The 20,223-nt window shown below is 43.5% G+C and overlaps 1 protein-coding gene across 1 annotated transcript in view; it reads right to left on the bottom strand.

Annotated features, from left to right (window-relative positions):
• LOC138980651 (uncharacterized) overlaps nt 1–20,223 on the bottom strand; it is a 38,051-nt gene that overhangs the window by 6,067 nt on the left and 11,761 nt on the right. Inside the window, exons 3-7 of the mRNA XM_070353560.1 lie at nt 8,885–8,980; nt 7,454–7,552; nt 5,821–5,910; nt 5,277–5,348; nt 426–728 (exon numbers count right to left, since the gene is read on the bottom strand). Coding sequence (XP_070209661.1) covers nt 426–728; nt 5,277–5,348; nt 5,821–5,910; nt 7,454–7,552; nt 8,885–8,980 — 660 coding nt within the window. The remainder of the gene's footprint in view (nt 1–425; nt 729–5,276; nt 5,349–5,820; nt 5,911–7,453; nt 7,553–8,884; nt 8,981–20,223) is intronic.

The raw sequence follows: 20,223 nt of genomic DNA on the forward strand, positions 1-20,223 counted from the left end.
TTAGCACAGATACAAATCATTTTCGAGCAAATCATAATAGGGATATTTAAATTACAGCACATCGAATATCTCTTGAACTTTTTAAGGTTCCGTTTGTCAGAAAACTTTCCCAAAATTGCTCCTCAAGTGTACCATCTTTGATCACTAGCTTGCCATCTCAACCAAAACAACACGTTTTTGTTTGGACGGGTTTGCATCAGCTGAAACTCAAGGGGTTTCCACAAAGGTTGAATCCTCAAGGATAACGAGACTGGCAAATTAAGCATGTGGGAGAATAGCTTGGTACAGCGCATTTTAGAGTCGGCCATTGCGGAGTAGAAGAGACTCCACTATCGAACTTATCAACATCATTACAGTTGTACTAAAAGCTATGGAATACAAAATTGATACTACACATTTCAGCGGTAAACTTTTGACCTTCTTACCTCCCTGTTTGTTCGAACCCCGGCAAGCCTGTGTGAAAAACAACTTGGGCTTTCCACCCAAGGAAGGACATTTGCTTGTATACAGGGGTTCTGCCAACTTGTCCAGGCGCACAATGGATGTCACGTCGTTCCCTTGGAGTCCACCCTCGGTCCCATGCGTGAGGATGCAGCACACAAAGCAATCAAAATTTCTGTGGTCCCTTTTGGCAGAATCGGCTACAAATGTACACATTTCTTCGGCCGTCAGATCGTCCTTTACTTCCACAAGAAATCCAAGTGCTTTGAATGTCATTTGAAGATTTTCTGGAATGAAATTGAAACGTTGACATAAATCTTATTTTATCAAGTATAAATTTACTGGGTCTCATCAGAACATTAACTGGCCGTCCGAATTGTCGCATGTGCATGCCATTTACAGGGTGGTCCCAAAAAACACCCTATTTTCATTTTGATCTCATTTTTGACTGCGAAGAGAGATTTAGAAACTTTGTTCACCAAACAATAGCAGAATGATGGGAAATTATGTCTTGCAAATTTAGTACAAATTGGTTTGCCCTTAGTAGTTGATAATATGTTCTATCCAGGCTCCTCTTCGTACAAGAACTGCTGCAACACGAACATTGAAATTGTCCATGACTCGTCCAATCATGTCAGCTGGTATGCGCCTGATTTCGCTTCTGATGTCCTACAGAGCTGCCAGGGTCCTGGGATTGTTGCCATATATTCTGTCCTGGGTACCCCCCTAGAAAGTAGTTGGTTGGGTTGAGACCAGGGGAGTAGGGTGGCCAAGGGAAGTCAGTGCGTCGTGAAATGAGCCTATCGCCAGGGAAGAGGAGGCTGGATAGAGAATAAGTGGATAATGTGTTGCTGTAAGTTTATTGTTACGTTATTTTGTTAGAATGTATGTGTATTTGATGTTTAAATAGTATGGTTTTATTCATAGTTAATATGTAAAGCGCGGAGAGCATAGTTTACTGTGGTTTGCGCTATATAAGCTGTCATTATTAGTATTATCAAATTATTTTGTTATCAACTGCTCACGACAGACTAATTTCTACCAAACTTGTAAGACATACTTTCCCATCATTCTGCTATTGTTTGGCGAAGACATTTTCTAAATCCCTCTTTGCAGTCAAAACTGAGATCAAAAAGAAAATAAGGCGCTTTTTTTGGACCACCCTGTAAATTCGAAGATATAAAAAGTCAAGGTATTCTTCTACAGGGTGATCCCAAAAAATGAAACCAATAAAAATGCTAATACCGTCTGCATTTATTCAACGAATTACTTCATATTTGACATACATTAACTTCAGCTGCATAATCCTATCAACAAGTTTCAAATTATTAAGTCATGATCAAGTGGTCTGATTTTTGTGCTCTTTTAAAACAAAATATCCAATTCAGGGAACAGCTGAACAGTCGGAGGCTTCAACATTTAGTGGTAGCCACACTCACGCTATTTAAACCTTCCAGATTAGCTGTGGGGTGTTTTTGTATACTTTGACGGGCGGGGATGTAGCTCAGTCGGTAGCGCGCTGGATTTGTATCCAGTTGGCCGCTGTCAGCGTGAGTTCGTCCCCACGTTTGGCGGGAGATTTATTTCTCAGAGTCAACTTTGTGTGCAGACTCTCCTCGGTGTCCGAACACCCCCGTGTGTACACACAAGCACAAGACCAAGTGCGCACGAAAAAGATCCTGTAATCCATGTCAGAGTTTGGTGGGTTATAGAAACACGAAAATACCCAGCATGCTTCCTCCGAAAAACGGCGTATGGCTGCCTAAATGGCGGGGTAAAAAACGGTCATACACGTAAAATTCCACTCGTGCAAAAAACACGAGTGTACGTGGGAGTTTCAGCCCACGAACGCAGAAGAAGAAGAAGAGTATACTTTGACCCTCAGATATTCCAAAAGGTAAAAGCCTGGAAGGTTTAAATCGGGTGAGAGTGGGTAATGCTCATTGTCAAACCTACTGTTCATCCGATCCCTGACGTTGGAAACTTTTTGGAAAGCGCAGAAAAATTAGACCACTTAACCTATAAATTTGAAACTTGCTGATATGATCATGCATAAGCTGAAGTAAATGTACACCAAATATGAAGCAATTCGTTGAACAGGTGCAGAAGTGATTAGCATTTGTATTGGTTGCATTTTTACATTCAGTCAAGTTTTGACTAAATGTTTTAACATAGAGGGGGGAATCGAGACGAGGGTCGTGGTGTAGGTGTGTGTGTGTGTGTGTGTTTGTCTGTGTGTGTGTGTGTGTAGAGCGATTCAGACTAAACTACTGGACCGATCTTTATGAAATTTGACATGAGAGTTCCTGGGTATGATATCCTCAGACTTTTTTTTCATTTTTTTGATAAATGTCTTTGATGACGTCATATCCGGCTTTTCGTGAAAGTTGAGGCGGCACTGTCACGCTCTCATTTTTCAACCAAATTGGTTGAAATTTTGGTCAAGTAATCTCCGACGAAGCCCGGACTTCGGTATTGCATTTCAGCTTGGTGGCTTAAAAATTAATTAATGACTTTGGTCATTTAAAATCTGAAAATTGTAAAAAAAATATTTTTTTTATAAAACCATCCAAATTTACGTTCATCTTATTCTCCATCATTTTCTGATTCCAAAAACATATAAATATGTTATATTTGGATTAAAAACAAGCTCTGAAAATTAAAAATATAAAAATTATGATCAAAATTAAATTTTCGAAATCAATTTAAAAACACTTTCATCTTATTCGTTGTCGGTTCCTGATTCCAAAAACATATAGATATGATATGTTTGGATTGAAAACACGCTCAGAAAGTTAAAACGAAGAGAGGTACAGAAAAGCGTGCTATCCTTCTCAGCGCAACTACTACCCCGCTCTTCTTGTCAATTTCACTGCCTTTGCCATGAGCGGTGGACTTGACGATTCTACGAGTATACGGTCTTGCTGCGTTGCATTGCGTTAAGTTTCATTCTGTGAGTTCGACAGCTACTTGACTAAATGTTGTATTTTCGCCTTACGCGACTTGTTTTCTTCTGCGTTCATGGGCTGAAACTCCCACGTACACTTGTATTTTTTTAACGAGTGTGTTTTTACGTGCATGACCGTTTTTAACCCGCTATCTAGGCAGCCATACGCCGCTTTCGGGGGATACATACTTGGTATTTTTGTGTTTCTATAACCCACCGAACTCTGACATGGAAAACAAAAGTTTACATCAGGGGTACTTTGACCCAATGGTTTTTTAAGCAGACAGACAGACAAACACGTATGATACGGATAATGATCTTATCTCAAAATTGTCGCGCTTGCAATATGTTGGCGAGACAATGATTAATCACGACATAAAAATGCCACTTACTAAAATGCTAATAATTCCTTAAATTGTTATTACTTCATATTTGGTGTACACTGGCTTGAGATATGAGATGATACGTTCAGAATGTTTAGAGCTTGTATGAGAAATGGTCTGACTTTTGCTCTTTTTCGAAAATGTATTCCATATTCGGGGATTGTCTCAAAATTTAGAGGTTTGGCACTGAATGGTAGCCACACTAACCCGATTTTAGCTGAAGCGCTTTGCATGCAAAAACCATCCTCGGAAAAAATACTAGTTGAAACAGTAATTACAGGGAGTCTGGAGGGTTCAAGTCGGATGAGTGTGGCTACTAACTGCTCAGTGTAAAACCTCCTATATACTGATAGGGCAATCTCAGAATTTGAAGAATTTTTTTAAGCGTAAAAATCAAAGCATTTGATTTACATACAGGGTGACCTCCCCAAAAAATGCAACCCTCAAAAATGCTAATAATTTCTACATCCAGTGTACACTATCTTCAGCCTATGCTTGACCAGTCCACAAAGTGGCAGGTTTGTATATCAAATGGTCGGACTTTCGTGCTCTTTCGAAAAAAACTCCAAATTCGGGGATCGACTCAACACAACGAGGTTTGAAATTAAGAGGTAACCACGCTTACCCGATTTAGGTCCTGCAGATTGTTACCGTTGGGGCCATTTAAAGTATGCCATAACCAGCCTAAGACAGCAATTAAGGGCCTTTAGAATTCTAAGGGAGGAATGCGTTCACGTCATTGATGATATTTGCGGCGCAAGTGTGACTTTACAACGAAAGGGGTCATTTTTCCAGTCATTTGAGTTCACGTGAATACCTTCATTTCTTATCAGCTTGAACTTAAGTTTGTACAGGACCATTCCACAGAGTTTCCGGTCTGTAGGTGACTTTTACGACTTTTACCGTATCTTAAAATGTGTTCCAAAATACCCCTCCGACATTGTCAATTTGCAAATTACACAAACTTTTTCCGGTCTTGGGATTGCCCTGAACCTAGCTTTAACTGCTCTCTTTAGGTCACAGATATTCAGGAGGGGAAAGTGTTTGTGCACTCGGACATTCAAATAATCCAAAAGGTAAAAGTCTGGAGGGTAGACCTACAAATTAGGGAAGTATGGCTACAGCTCAATGCCAAAACTCGTACTGTTGTGTAGATTCCTGAATTCGGAACTTTTTCATGAAGGTGCAGAAAAGTCAGACACTTTGATCTATACATTTGCTACTTTGGGTACTGATGGGGTTAATGTACACCAAATATAGAGTCATTCGGTCAGCAGATGTAGACGTTGATAGCATTTTTGTGGGTTGCATTTTGGGGGGGTCAACTGTACTTGACACTTTGTGAAAATATCATCCTACATCACACGCTGAAGTACATTAAATATGAAGTAATTCACTGAACACATGTGTGAGTAATAAGCGTTTTAGAGTGTGACATTTTTTTGGGGGGTCACCCTGTTTATATCTTATCTAAGCATATATATGTAGTTCTTTATACTTCTTACCCGTGTCTGTCTCAGTCCCTCTTCTTTGATGAGGTCCACCGGCGAACTTATTGTTCAGGATAAGACAAATTCCTGAAAGTATTATTTTGAATCGTATAAGGCAACTTTCAACAACTTTATCTGCCATAAACAGCATCAAAAATAATGAAGGCAATAACAAATGCCACAACTATAAAAACAAGCAGTTTTGAAATGATATATATCTGTCCGCTTGAAAGATTACAAAACTGAACACACCATTCTTCACTGCCCTCGCTGGTCAAAACCTGTCGACTAAGACAACACTAACCCATCTTTGTAAAACATGGCAACAGTGCACTTAATTTGGATAAACCCAATTTGTTTGTGGTTGAACACAATTTAAAATCAACCACTACAAATCTTTACACTCTTTGAATCAAAAATAATAAAACTCAAGACTCAAAGATGTTAATGTCCTTATAACAACAAGGAAAATTGTCTCGCAGTGTCAGGCACACACAAAATAAAGAATCAACAAAAGTTAGAAATGTGCTATATGTTCAAGAGAAACTATCACTCTCACCTCTGCGATTGTTTGTCATCCTGTAGTACTGAGGGCCTGATGGTCCTTGACTGCCAGGGGGTGGTGTTGTGGACATCGTCTCTTCTGGAGCTGCTTTGAAAAACAAATTTTGTAGAATTTTTATTTTTCCTCAAGGAATGAACTTTGATTTTATCCTACATTCGTGAGAGAGACCACCCATGAGATAACAATATCGTTCAATTCACTAGTGGGTATATCATGTAAATAAGGTCGTGTCAAACTAGTCTGGCAGGAACCTTTTTTTCCACTACTGATAATGAAAAAAGTCACCTAGACAAACGTCATTGCAGAAACACTTTTACCCTTGCTGTTTTTTCTGGAAGAATTTTGAGAACTTACACGTCACGCTCTACTTTCTACAGTGACGTCTTTTTGCTTTGACGTCAAGTATTCATGAGGCTTTGGAAAAGATCGAGGTTCCATAATCCGCGTCTTCAATTTGGGCGCCTCGACGGCAGACAAGTACAGTATATAGGATAAACAGAATACTACATGGCTTGCTGTGTCGTACCAGATTTACACTCGTTGCTTTTTCAAATTCTGTCATTGGAAGTCTCGCACCAAAATGGCAGTGGAATATCAGGGAAATATGTTTTGTCCTAACAAGTTAAATGGTGCAACTTATGATTAGAGATAAATGAACGTAGGATTTGCAACCTTATCATGTTACTAAATTGTGTGTGTGTGTGTGTGTGTGTGTGTGTGTGTGTGTGTGTGTGTGTGTGTGTGTGTGTGTGTGTGCGTGCGTGTGTGCGCTCTCGGTTTGGTGCGCGCTTTAGCTTGTATGGGTCCAAACTCACGCGCTGTAAACTATACATAGTGTGGCGCAGTCATAAGTAATCTCGATGGGACCTTTGACTCGCTGAATTGAACTCTTTTGAGAAATGTTAAGATTCCATGAGCCAATGCCACATGGAACGTTAATACGGAGGAGGAGGAGGAGCAACTGAACTGTTTCTCACTTCGTAACAAATGAGTGAAAAAAGACAAGAAGAGCAAACGCATGATCGACTACATTTTGCAGACGACAGGGGGCAATCTAATCTTAACAATGTCTGAGGGTCACCAGAGACTATAAACGCTCCACTTTTCAAAGGCATAGCTCCATAATCATTTGAGAAAACCACAATTACAACTCGACCCTCCGAGACCTTGAAATTTGATATCAATTAGCGAAGTTCTCATTACGTCTTATGTTATTCAAACTTGGAAGTGTAAAGTACTACGTAAAGCTCTAGCTTCGAATACAACATGTTCCAGGTTTTTTTAGCGGCCCGAACTCGACCCTATAATGACATTGTAATGTGATAAGAGCCAACTAGACTTTCATCATGTCTGCATTTCACAAACCCCTACCCTGTCTGAAGTTTCAAAAAGTTACAGAACCCTGCAAGTGTATACAGTTTCATAGTTGTTACTTCATAGACATACCAAAACAATCTCAACGTCAAGGTTTTTCATCTACGGCTGACCGAAAAACACTGACGAGTAGGAATATGACTCTCCTGATTGCTCTGGTGAGTAAATTAGTAGGACGCAGAAGACAAGGCTCTACAGTACAGAGAGAGAGAGAGGGGGGGGGGGGTAGAAACAGAATTAATAATTTCCTCACCTTGTGAGCTGCTGACCATCGCTTGACTCTGCAGGCCTGATGGTCCTGGTCTGGCGATGGGTGCAGCACGCTGGGAGAAACTCTGATGGCCCGAGGGGTCTGTACAGAGAACTTGACATGTACAGTACTACTGTCCTCTGTTCGTTTCTTTTCTTTTCTTTCTGGGTCTCCGTTTTGTTTCCTGTGCTAACGTATCCTCAAAGCTTTCAGATCTGGCTAGGCATTCACATCGTATAAGGACATCCAGGCCCTCCACTTGCACAACAACAACTAATACCCTGACTTTTGGAACGCTAAAGCAGACTTTCTACCTGGTAGATGCAATCAGTAGCCTAATGTAATCTGCCGATATATTTGAACGTACTGGTCACTGTTTTACGACTGCTGATTTCAGTAAATGAAGGAGAGAGAGATAGAGGCTGACTTAGTTACTGACTGTTTGACCGAGTGTATTTGACTTGCCTCGCCAGCTTTGCTGAGATAAAAAAAAATCCTGACACATCACAAAAAACACTCAAGCTTCTGATTTTTGGTGTGTCGCGTTCAAGTGAAGGTGTGATTTTATCCCGTGTAAAAGTCTGGCCAGATCTGAGATGGCGAGTTGGACTGTTCACATTGGAAGGGTCAGAGACAAACAGTGGTAAAAGGTATAAGATATGTCTCTTGACGGACGTGCCCTATATAATTTTGTTCCCGGATATTACTCCTTGAAAGCGACCACATGGGCCTTATCAGTATATTTTTCCTCCTGTCACAGTCATGTTCTTTTTCTTCTTCTTCTGCGTTCGTGGGCTGAAAATCCCACGTACACTCGTGTTTTTTGCACGAGTGGAATTTTACGTGTATGACGGTTTTTTACCCCGCCATTTAGGCAGCCATACGCCGTTTTCGGAGGAAGCATGCTGGGTATTTTCGTGTTTCTATAACCCACCGAACTCTGACATAGATTACAGGATCTTTTTCGTGCGCACTTGGGCTTGTGCTTGCGTGTACACACGGGGGGGTGTTCGGACACCGAGGAGAGTCTGCACACAAAGTTGACTCTGAGAAATAAATCTCTCGCCGAACGTGGGGACGAACTCGCGCTGACAGCGGCCAACTGGATACAAATCCAGCGCGCTACCGACTGAGCTACATCCCCGCCCTCTGTCACATGTTAATTTAGACTTCGTTGGTCGGGGGGTTGTCTTGGGTTCCGGAAGCCCCCCCCCCCCCTTACCCGGCAAAAGTGTGTGTGTGTGTGTGTGTGTGTGTGTGTGTGTGTGTGTGTGTGTGTGTGTGTGTGTGTGTGTGTGTATGTGTGTGTGTGTGTGTGTGTGTGTGTGTGTGTGCATGAACGCGTTAGAGAGAGAGAGAGAGAGAGAGGGAGAGAGAGAGAGATGAAAAAACACCGGTGTACACCAGATACTGATACGGTGATACATATCTCACCTATGGGCATGTAAGACCTGCTTTCTGGGGCCGATGCAGACACCGACTCAGCTGGACAAATTGACGGAAATCGTCTGTCCACCGCGCTTTCTGGAACTTAGATAAAAGCTCTAAGTTACATAGCATCTTCAAACGCACTGACATTGAGTAAGGGGTTCGACCACACCGATGTGCAATGCAACAGTGAACTGTAGAACCGTAAAGAATTCTAGCAAGGGAGGGAACTGATCACTCATGTCGTTACAGTGTTGTCTCCTATTCAGGGAAGCTTTTGAAACGGCCCCTTATTGGTGTTATTGCTTGTAAGGGGTTAACTTACCGTTTAATACGGCCCCTCAGGTTGTGTTTTTATTGGGTGTTAGAGGTTAAAAGTCGAAATGTGTAGATAGAAATTGAGTTTGATTGTTGTGTTGTCATAAATTGGCAGCATTCAGCAAAACTCTTTATAACAAAACTAATTATTATACAGTGGAACCCTTATAAGACCCCAACCCCCCAATTTTTTTTTAAAGACTTAACCCATTTTAAGACCCTTTTTCTGTTACTAACCTGTCACTTTACCTCCATTGTAAGAAACCCTCTTTTTTAAGACCTGATTTTATCAGATATTTCTTGGTCTTAAATGGGGATTGCACTGTACAGTCAGCAGTTTGTACTATACTATTTCTGTGACCTACACACTAAGATTGTGTTTAGTTAGTTTACTATTTTAATTGTGGGACACTGCAATCTGTTGTGTCGCACATGTATTTCTCTTGATGGCTTGGTGAATGCTACCTTTGGTAACTGACTATGAGTCAATGTGTGTGTGTTGGTACTGAGATGTTGAAATTTAGCTGGTTCACTTTCTTCAATTCTTTTATGGCGGAAGAACTTAAATTGAAAAGTCCTTATTGTCGGTGAAAAACAAAATCCAGACAGTGACAGAACAACACTGAACAGTTTGCTACATCACCACATTCAGCCAATGAGGTTTACAGTCGTAATACATTCATGTTGTTTTCTTTCTTTTATTTTACCGTTGTGCATGTAATAGTTATTGTCATACATAGCCGCCCAAGATGTACTGCCATGCAGCAAATACATTGCAAAATCCTTAATCATATGTATCAGTCAATCTCAAACTAGTCCTTTCTCTCTAAAATCTGAAAGCATTCTCTCCAGACATTTTCACAAAAAAGGGGGGTGCAATACAAGGGAAGGGAATGGGTACATTATTGACAACCATGACAAATTACATCATAATTATAAGCTGTACATTCACAATAGCAAACCCAACAGCTTTTTCACCTGATTACCATTCAAACCCCATTATCAACTCACAATTAGAAGGGGAGAGTGTGTGTAGGAGGAGGGGGAGGGTAAATCTTAAACCAAGTCCTTTCTTTGGAGGGGGCACGTACATCATTGCAGTAGGAGGAGGGTACATGAATTACAATCAGAACCTCCATTGGAAACCATATCACCTGTCAATCAGTACGAGGAGGGGGGGGGGGGGTAAAAATGTGCGGAACCACAGCATATCCAACAACACTCAAGTAAAGCCTTCTTTCTTCTACCATCGTCAAACATCAGACTGTCTTGCTGATTTTTGATTGTCCAACCCCCACCCCGTTCACAGTGTATGGTTATTCCTCGTGAACACTAAAGCAAGACATCAAACAAGCTTACAACCACTAGATAGTATCCTCTCTAAATCTGACCTACAGCACATAGATGGGCAACCTAAGTCGGCTAAATGATTGTAAATCTACTTTGGAATCTGTTTTGGAAGGGACAGTCAAAGCTACTCCCATGCTGAAATTCACTGATAGGCTATATTGTATACCACAGCATATCCAACAACACTCAAGTAAAGCCTTCTTTCTTCTGCCAACGTCAAACATCAGACTGTCTTGCTGATTTTTGATTGTCCAACCCCCACCCCGTTCACAGTGTATGGTTACTCCTCAGGGGCGGACGAGGGGGGGGGGGGGGTTCTGGGGTTTCCGGAACCCCCCCCAGCCAAAAAATAAAAATATTTTGTTGTGTTTTTTTGGGTTGAGTTTCAATTTTGGGGGTATTAATCAGTGACAAAATCTGCTGCCCGAAACTGGTAATGATCATCCTCAGAATGCACCAGTGTACTAGCTTTTGAGAGCGAAGGCGACCTTGTGTGTGAATAAACGATGATTGTCAACACCCGTAGGTTGGGGTAGTTTAAGTCAATAAACACGGAACACATCTGCGTAAAATTGGTGAATATTTATTGAGCATGACTGTAGATTATACATTTGTAGACGTCATCTCATGCTCAACAATGTGTCATTTAGCGTTATTTCTTCTTCATCATGTAGAACATTTCTCATTTGACATTCCTTTCATTGAATGAGACATTCATGTTCAATGGTTACTTGGGGCAGGTTTGACTTTGACAGACGATGATCCGGTATTAACTTTGGCTCCCTGGTAACATGAATCACACTGTGGCACATCACTTCTCAAAAAATAGCACTTCAGAGTACTTACAGTTACAGTTACAACATTTTGAAAAAACTATGGAACTTGGAAGATGGATGGATGAAGGATGGATGGGAGTTCCTCTCTCCCTGAGGGCCACGGCAAGAATGCCTGTTTAGAGGCCAAAACCTATCCAGCAAGATTTTCAAAACTCACAAAAAATTCTCACGTGGACCTCAAAACTTTAGTGACAACATACAGGCTCATGATGTGACGACAAAATCACTACAGTTACATAGTGCAACAATTAATTTTCTATGTGTTTATGAACACATCGCAAGCGCCTGTTTTTTAACAACTGCGAGCAACTGGTTTGATCCAAAACCTAGATTCTTGAGCGCACGTGAAAAGCGATAAAAATGCTTTGCCGCGAAGCTGGATAAATTCATGACCTTGAGTGTACGTGAGCCAAAGGCAAAAGGAAATTTTACAAACAAGTCGCGTAAGGCGAAAATACAACATTTAGTCAAGTAGCTGTCGAACGCACAGAATGAAACTGAACGCAATGCAACGCAGCAAGACCGTTGGCCCTATACTCGTAGCATCGTCAGTCCACCGCTCACGGCAAAGGCAGTGAAATTGACAAGAAGAGCGGGGTAGTACGTTGCGCTGAGAACGATAGCACGCTTTTCTGTACCTCTCTTCGTTTTAACTTTCTGAGCGTGTTTTTAATCCAAACATATCATATCTATATGTTTTTGGAATCAGGAACCGACAAGGAATAAGATGAAAGTGTTTTTAAATTGATTTCGAAAATTTAATTTTGATAATAATTTTTATATATTTAATTTTCAGAGCTTGTTTTTAATCCAAATATAACATATTTATATGTTTTTGGAATCAGCAAATGATGGAGAATAAGATGAACGTAAATTTGGATCGTTTTATAAAAGAAATAATTTTTTTACAATTTTCAGATTTTTAATGACCAAAGTCATTAATTAATTTTTAAGCCACCACGCTGAAATGCAATACCGAAGTCCGGCCTTCGTCGAACAATACTTGACCAACATTTCAACCAATTTGGTTGAAAAATGAGGGCGTGACAGTGCCGCCTCAACTTTCACGAAAAGCCGGATATGACGTCATCAAAGACATTTATCAAAAAAATGAAAAAAACGTATGGGGATATCATACCCAGGAACTTTCATGTCAAATTTCATAAAGATCGGTCCAGTAGTTTGGTCTGAATCGCTCTACACACACACACACACACACACACACACACACACACACACACACACACACACACACATATACACCACGACCCTCGTCTCGATTCCCCCCTCGATGTTAAAACATTTAGTCATAACTTGACTAAATGTAAAAATAGAAAGGTCATTGAATCTAGCACACAAACAACTTGCATTTGTCGTAGCGACATTCCAAAGTGAAAAATGATGATCGAAAACAATTGCCGAAAAACCAATGTCGTAAAACGAAGTCGAACAAATCAAAACAAGTGGCTGAACAAAGCAAGTTTTTGTCATCGTCTTACTGTCTGTAAGTCTGTCCGTCAGGCAGCCTGGCCAAGCTGATTCCATCTCAGTCAAGTCAAGTCATCAAGTATGTCAGAAGTCGTCAGTCAAAACGAAACAATGAACACGCGCGTACAAAACATAGCACACATAAACATAGCCACATGAAACCAAAAGTACACAAAAACCAACCAGACGCTACACACCGGGACAAACAAAAAGTGGGGACAAAAAAGGGGGAAGGGGAAAAAGGAGAGGGGGGTACAATGAGTGAATGCCAGATCGGCAAGAACAACCACATTGCACCATTTTGCATCCTTTTTTTCAAAATGGGTCAGTGGAGAGTTGCCAGCCTGGCCTGAAAGGATGCCAGGGATGGCGCTGTGGCAGTTTCTACAGGCAGGCGGTTCCACTCTGGAATGGTGCGCGGGAAGAATGTTTTCTGCCTGTAGGCTGTCCTGGAGTGGGGGATTTCGTAGGACAGAGCGTGGGTCTGCCTGGTCGTGCACTTGGGTGGGCTTGGCTTTGGTGCGTGGTTGCTCTTCACTGCGACAAGGTCGTGGTGGACTTTGTAGAAAGTTGTTAGTCTCGCTCGCCTCCGTCTGCTCTCAAGCGTAGGCCACTCAAGGTCTTCGAGCATGTTGTTGACGCTGGAGGTCTGGCGGAAGCGATGCGACACCCATCTGGCTGCTCTTCTTTGGACCTTTTCGAGAGAGGCACTGTCTTCAGCGGTGTGTGGGTCCCATACTGGGCTGGCATACTCTAGGATGGGTCGTACTAGTGCCTTGTATGCAGCCGCCTTGACCTTCTTGTTGCTGAGCTTGATGTTGCGTCTAGCAAAGCCAAGTGCTCTGTTCGCCTTGGTGGTGATGTTGGCGATGTGGGTGTTCCACTTCAGGTCTTTGGTCAGGGTGACGCCGAGGTACTTGGCCTGGGTCTCCTCCTGGAGTTTCTGGCCGTGGAGCTGGTACTCGTATGGTAGGGTGGTACGGCGTCGGGTCATGTGTACGGTGTTGCATTTGGCAGGATGGAATGCCATCTTCCACTTCTGTTCCCAGGACGCCAGTCTGTCGAGGTCTGTTTGGAGGTTTTCTTGGTCCGCTGCTGTCTTGACGTCAGCGTGGCACGCTGTGTCGTCGGCGAAAAGTCGCGCAGTCGAAGTCAGGTCTGACGGGAGATCGTTTATGTACAGCAGAAATAGCGTCGGCCCGAGCACGGACCCTTGAGGAACGCCACTTTCCACTGGAGCTAGCTCTGAGATGGCCCCGTTGACGACGACGGACTGCTTCCTGTTGGTGAGGAAATCCTCAACCCAGGCGTTAACTTTCCCACCTATGCCGTACTGACGGAGTTTATGCACGAGTAGACTGTGGCTGACCTTGTCAAACGCGTGGGAGAAATCCAGCACTAGAAGGTCCACCTGGTGCCCTTGCTCAAGCGCGAACGAGGCCTCGTCGACAAGCCCTAGCAGCTGGGTCTCGCATGATCTTCCCTGTCGGAAGCCGTGTTGTTCAGGACAGAGTATTTGGTGTTGTTCGCAGTAGGTGAGGATGGCGCTCACAATGATGTGCTCTAGGAGCTTGCAGGGGATAGATGTGAGGGAGATTGGTCGATAGTTCTCCGGCCTGTAACGCTCCCCTTTCTTGAACACTGGCGTTACATGGGCTAGCTTCCAGTCTGCTGGTACCACTCCCGATTTGAGAGAGGCCTGGAACAATAGTGTTAGCGCCGGTGCAAGCTCCGTCGCTACCTCTTTCAGGACGCGGGGGCTGAGTTGGTCTGGCCCACTAGCTTTGTTGGGGTTCAGGTTACGTAGGAGTTTTTCAACGCCTGGGGCCGTGATGGTGATGTCTTCGAGGGGTGGTTGTTGTGGGCTGAGAGGGGGTATGGGGCAGCGGAGCTCAAAGTCTTCTACGTTGAGTTCTTCTTTGGTGCTGAAGGCAGATTCGAACTGGCGGTTTAGCAGCTCTGCTTTCTCTTTGTCATCTGTGATCAGTTTCCCAGACTCCTTGAGCGCAGAGATGCCAGAGTATTCGTTTTGCTTGGACTTGATGAATGTCCAGAATTTCTTGTTGGGATGTGGTTTATCATCACAGTCCTCGGTGATGAGTCCTTCCACGTAGCGCCAGTATTCTTTCCTCAGCTGGCGCTGTATCTGGCTCTTTAGGGTCTTGAATACTGGTTTGAGATCAGCTCTTCCTGTCTTTTTCATTAGTTTGTGGATCCGATCACGTATCTTGATCTGTTTTAGGGTCTCGTGGCTGAAGCAAGACATCAAACAAGCTAACAACCACAAGATAGTATCCTCTCCAATTCTGACCTACAGCACATAGATGGACCAACTAAGTCGGCTAAATGATTGTAAATCTTTGCAGCGTCCCTTCTCACTCAGCCCTTCTGAGGCATTGGCCTACCTGTCTGATTTCGAAAAATCGGATATTCCCATTGTAGCACCAGAATGTAAGAGTTCCTACGCCGAAAACAAGAACATTTGGAGTGTCAGCAAAAAAATTCACTCGGCTGTCAGTGGTTCAACGAGAAATGAAACAAGTCGCGCGGATCGATATCAAAACATTTAGTCTGCCTAAAACAAAAACTAGTCATCGCCGCGACGACATGTAGTAACACAAAAAGGCTTGGCTATAATCATGATTTTCTTTAATTCTGAACACATTTTCAGAGTAAGCATGACATATCCAATATTTTTGGATTCGGGGAAAATAAGGAATACAATGCAATACAAAACATCTTTTTAATCTGAAAACGTTATTTTAATGACAACTGTAATTACTGAGTAAATTCACCAATTAAGTTTTAGGCTTCCAAGCAGAAATGCAATCCCACAGTTCCGACTGAGTCAAAGATTGCTTTTTCAAAATTCGATCAATGGTTCGTCGCAGTGCCACCCTAATTTTAACTGTGGTGTTGTTGTTCTATTTGTTCTGGTGGTTGTTGGTTTGTTTGTTTGTTTGCTTAACGCCCAGCCGACCACGAAGGGCCATATCAGGGCGGTGCTGCTTTGACATTTAACGTGCGCCACACACAAGACAGAAGTCGCAGCACAGGCTTCATGTCTCACCCAGTCACATTATTCTGACACCGGACCAACCAGTCCTAGCACTAACCCCATAATGCCAGACGCCAGGCGGAGCAGCCACTAGATTGCCAATATTAAAGTCTTAGGTATGACCCGGCCGGGGTTCGAACCCACGACCTCCCGATCACGGGGCGGACGCCTTACCACTAGGCCAACCGTGCCGGTACTGACTTCTACTGGGATGGTAGTTGTGTTGGTCACTTCTTCCACTACTTGTTGGACTTCCATCCAACCCATTCTTGAGAGTGCATCTGCGTTGCCATTGTCTTTCCCTCGTCTGAATTTGAGTTCAAAGTAAAAAGGTGGTAAATCTGCTACCCACCTCTGTTCGACTGCCCCCAGCTTTGCGTTCTGCAAATGTGTCAATGGGTTATTGTCCGTCCACACTACAAACTTTGACCCTAGCAAGTATTCTTTGAATTTTTCAGTCACTGCCCATTTCAAGGCCAATAATTCGAGCTTCCTGCTAGAGTAGTTCTGCATGTTTCTCTCTGTCGGTTTCAGTCGCCGACTGGCGTATGCCACCACTTTCACTTTCCCTTCCTCCTCTTGTGACAACATTGCCCCTAGCCCCTCATTGCTAGCGTCTACATGAAGAATGAATGGCTGCTTGAAATCTGCGAACGTCAGAATCGGTGTAGAGGTCAACCTCTCTTTCAAGGTCTCAAACGCTACCTGACATTCCCCCGTCCAAACCAACTTTCTAGCTGTGGTCTTCTTCGACTTCTTATCTCCCTTGTCTTTGCTATCCTGCATTGCATCATACAGGGGAGCTGCGATGTGTGCAAACTTTTCAATGTACCTTCTGTAATAGCCTGCCAGACCAAGAAAAGACTGCAGCTGTTTAACCGTGGTCGGCGTCGGCCAATCTCTCACCGCTGCGATTTTCTCCGGATCTGTGGCTACCCCCTGTGGTGACAAGATATGACCCAAATACGGTACTTCTTCCCTGAAAAGGTGACACTTGGAGGGTTTGAGCTTGAGACCATAATTCTGAACTATACTGAGAACCCAACCCAAATGCTGGAGATGCTCCTCAAACGTCCGACTGAAAACAAGTAGGTCATCAAGGTAGATGACGAGAATCTCAAACAATCTCTGGGAAAACAACGATCTGGTTGTACCCCGACGCTAAGTCTAAAGTGGAAAAGAACTGTGAGCCTTTCAAAGAATCCAGAGTTTCCTCAATGCGTGGCAGGGGAAAAGAATCTTTTATTGTCTTGGCATTGAGACGCCTGTAATCAACGCACATTCTCAACGAGCCATCCTTCTTTTTTACTAACACAATGGGAGAAGCGTATGGACTATGACTAGGTTTGATCACTCCCTGGTCTAAAAGTTCATGTAAATGAGCCTTCACTTCCATCATCTGATTTGGTGGAATTCTTCTGTATGGCTGTGACACTGGTATGTCATCTGTGGTGGGAATTTTGTGTTCGACAACGTCTGAAAATCCCATCTCTCCCTCTTTTAGAAAACAATGTGAGTGCTCTTCCAAAACATTCTTCACCAATACCACTTGTTCTGAACTAAATCTCGAAAAATCTATTTCAGGAAGTTTCACAGTGCTTTTCTCCTTTCTCACTCCCTTCTCTGTCAGGTCAACTTCTTGCCTGTAGATAAAGATTTCGTTGACCTCTGTAACCTCAATCTCTGTTTCCCACTCTGAGTCAACTACAACGTCCATCTTTTCTACACAGCCTATCCTGACATTTTTGTTCAGCCATACATCTGATTGTTCCACATTAGCTACCTGTAGTGGAAACAAGCCATTCACTTTCTGTGCTACAGTGTCCATAACCAAAATGCCCCTGGGAAGATGTTCTTGGGTAACTAAACGTCTTATCATCGCAGACTCTCCAGGGTCACCTACACCTGCTGATACCATGACAACTGAGATGGAATGTGCTGGAAGTAGTGTTTTCTCCTAAGCTGTTTTAGCGAATTTGGCATTCCCCCTATTTTTCATCACTTCTGCCTGTATCTCGCTAACTTCCACTGAACTGTCTGTGAACATTTTCTTCCAGTCTAAACACTCTCTCAAAATGTTCATTCCTACCAGCATGGGAGGACGAGGAGGTTTGTTCTACGACGGACGATGCTACGACGGACGATGGCTTGACTCGACCTTCACTGCAACCGGTGTAGGTTTTACTCTGGCAGTCGAAAACTTCGCCTCGCTGGCAGCGCAATGGGCCATGCCCTGGTTGGCACAGCTACACAGCTACGACAGGTCCCCCCGCCCGGTGTCCTTTCTGGCTTCTGCTTCGGCTCCTTCAGTTCCGTTCAGTCCATCCTGTCGACGACGCCATTTGTGGTGTTGTTGTTCTATTTGTTCTGGTGGTTGTTGGTTGGTGAATGCTTCTCAGTCAAACGCAATAAAAGTGAGTCGAGCAAGCGAAGTCATTTCTTGTTCTTTACTTCGCAAAGGTTCCCGCTCGACTGCCGAGATATTTCACAAGTCTCGCGGTCTCACGTGATCATACAGGCACACATCTTATTAGTGCAATGCGCAAAACAAACCAACAAGCGCGCAACAATGTCATGGACAGTCATCGTTTCACATAACAAAAGCCGAATATGACCGGCCCCCGTAGCGCAGTGGTTAGCGCATCGGGCTGAGGGCCGGAGGTCGTGGGTCGAATCCCGTCAGGGTCATGTGGGTGTTTCGGGCTACGGTCGGCTCCTACCCAGAGTGCGAATGCGACTTTGAGGGTGCTCAGGTTCTGTTTACCTGACCAACACCGCAGCATCCTGAACTCAGGTCAAAATGAGTTCGGCTCAGTCTATCCCTGACAGGATGCCTTGGTTTTCCTTGTCTGGCGAGGAAATCGATTTTTTTACATATTTAGATCTTTTCGTAATGTGTTATGGATGTAAGCAGATTCGCGATCGTCGATAATGATTTTTCATGGTGTTGTGTAATTTTTAAATTACAAAGGAATTAATATGTAAGACAGTTTCAAGCGAGCAATTTTTCGCGGCTGTATTTACTTGTGCAAACAACTCTAAATATGGCAAAAGTGTCACGTGATAATCAACCGTTTGGTTTCGGCGCTCGCTGGAGCAGACGATTTTTTGACAGTGATGCAACCATATATTACGGTCTCCTTCCGGCAGCAGACCCAAAATTTCGACTTGTTTTGACCTTAGAACGATGTCTTTATCATAACTGTGAAGAACAGAACGGAGATCACTGTCGAAGTCGGCCAATCTGCAATCATTTTCGTCTCGCGAACACTGCTCGCAAACAACATATGGGAGATAACTCTGTATTCTTGTTTTGATAGATTCGCGTAGGACTTTAGCGTCCGGTCAGAGGGACTAAAGCGATAGCGTGGAGCGATGATGATCAGAATGACACCGCAGGTGCTGCAGTTCTCGGGCCTGGTTGACACCAGGATATAGTATGACAGTAAGCGTAGAGTGCTGCCCTGTCACGTAGTCTCAAACCAAATTGGAAATCCATGGCATCATCATTATAATCATCCTCATATCATTAATCATCCAAAATTATAAATTGTCCTTGCTCTTGTGGCCCTTCATGCCCGGAGCTCTCATGGTGACCTTGGTCTCATTGTTCCTGTTCCATCCTTCCCTGAATAGTACTTCTGCTGTCAGTCTTCAACGTGTGACGTTCTGTTGGGTCGACGGAGGGACGTGGTGGCGGTCTGCTCTCTGGAGGGGACGCTCACTCAGTCTGGCTCCGCGACTTAGCAGTCAATGTCGTTAGTAGGGGGCATAGTAGGTACATGTAGTGGGCTGAGTCCGTTAGCTCGGGACAGACCCACTACTGAACACCGTCGAAATGACTCAGCAGAAGTGCAGTGTCAACTTCCGAGGGTAGCCTACCGCAACGACCCGACATCCCCCCCTGGAGCGTCTGTAAAATCGACAGGTCTGGCAGCGGAACAAAATTCAGATGTGGATGGAGCAGCGAATGCAGGGACGGGGCGGCGTGAGAGTACACCGGAACAAGGAACAGGTGCAAGGGGGAAAAAAAACAACATACATAAGGCGAAAATACAACATTTAGTCAAGTAGCTGTCGAACTTACAGAATGAAACTGAACGCAATGCCATTTTTCAGCAAGACCGTATACTCGTAGCATCGTCAGTCCACCGCTCATGGCAAAGGCAGTGAAATTGAAAAGAAGAGCGGGGTAGTAGTTGCGCTAAGAAGGATAGTGCTCACGCTTTTCTGTACCTCTCTTTGTTTTAACTTTCTGAGCGTGTTTTTAATCCAAACATATCATATCTATATGT

The sequence above is a fragment of the Littorina saxatilis genome, linkage group LG11 (genome assembly GCF_037325665.1).
Source record: "Littorina saxatilis isolate snail1 linkage group LG11, US_GU_Lsax_2.0, whole genome shotgun sequence".
NCBI lineage: Eukaryota > Metazoa > Mollusca > Gastropoda > Littorinimorpha > Littorinidae > Littorina > Littorina saxatilis.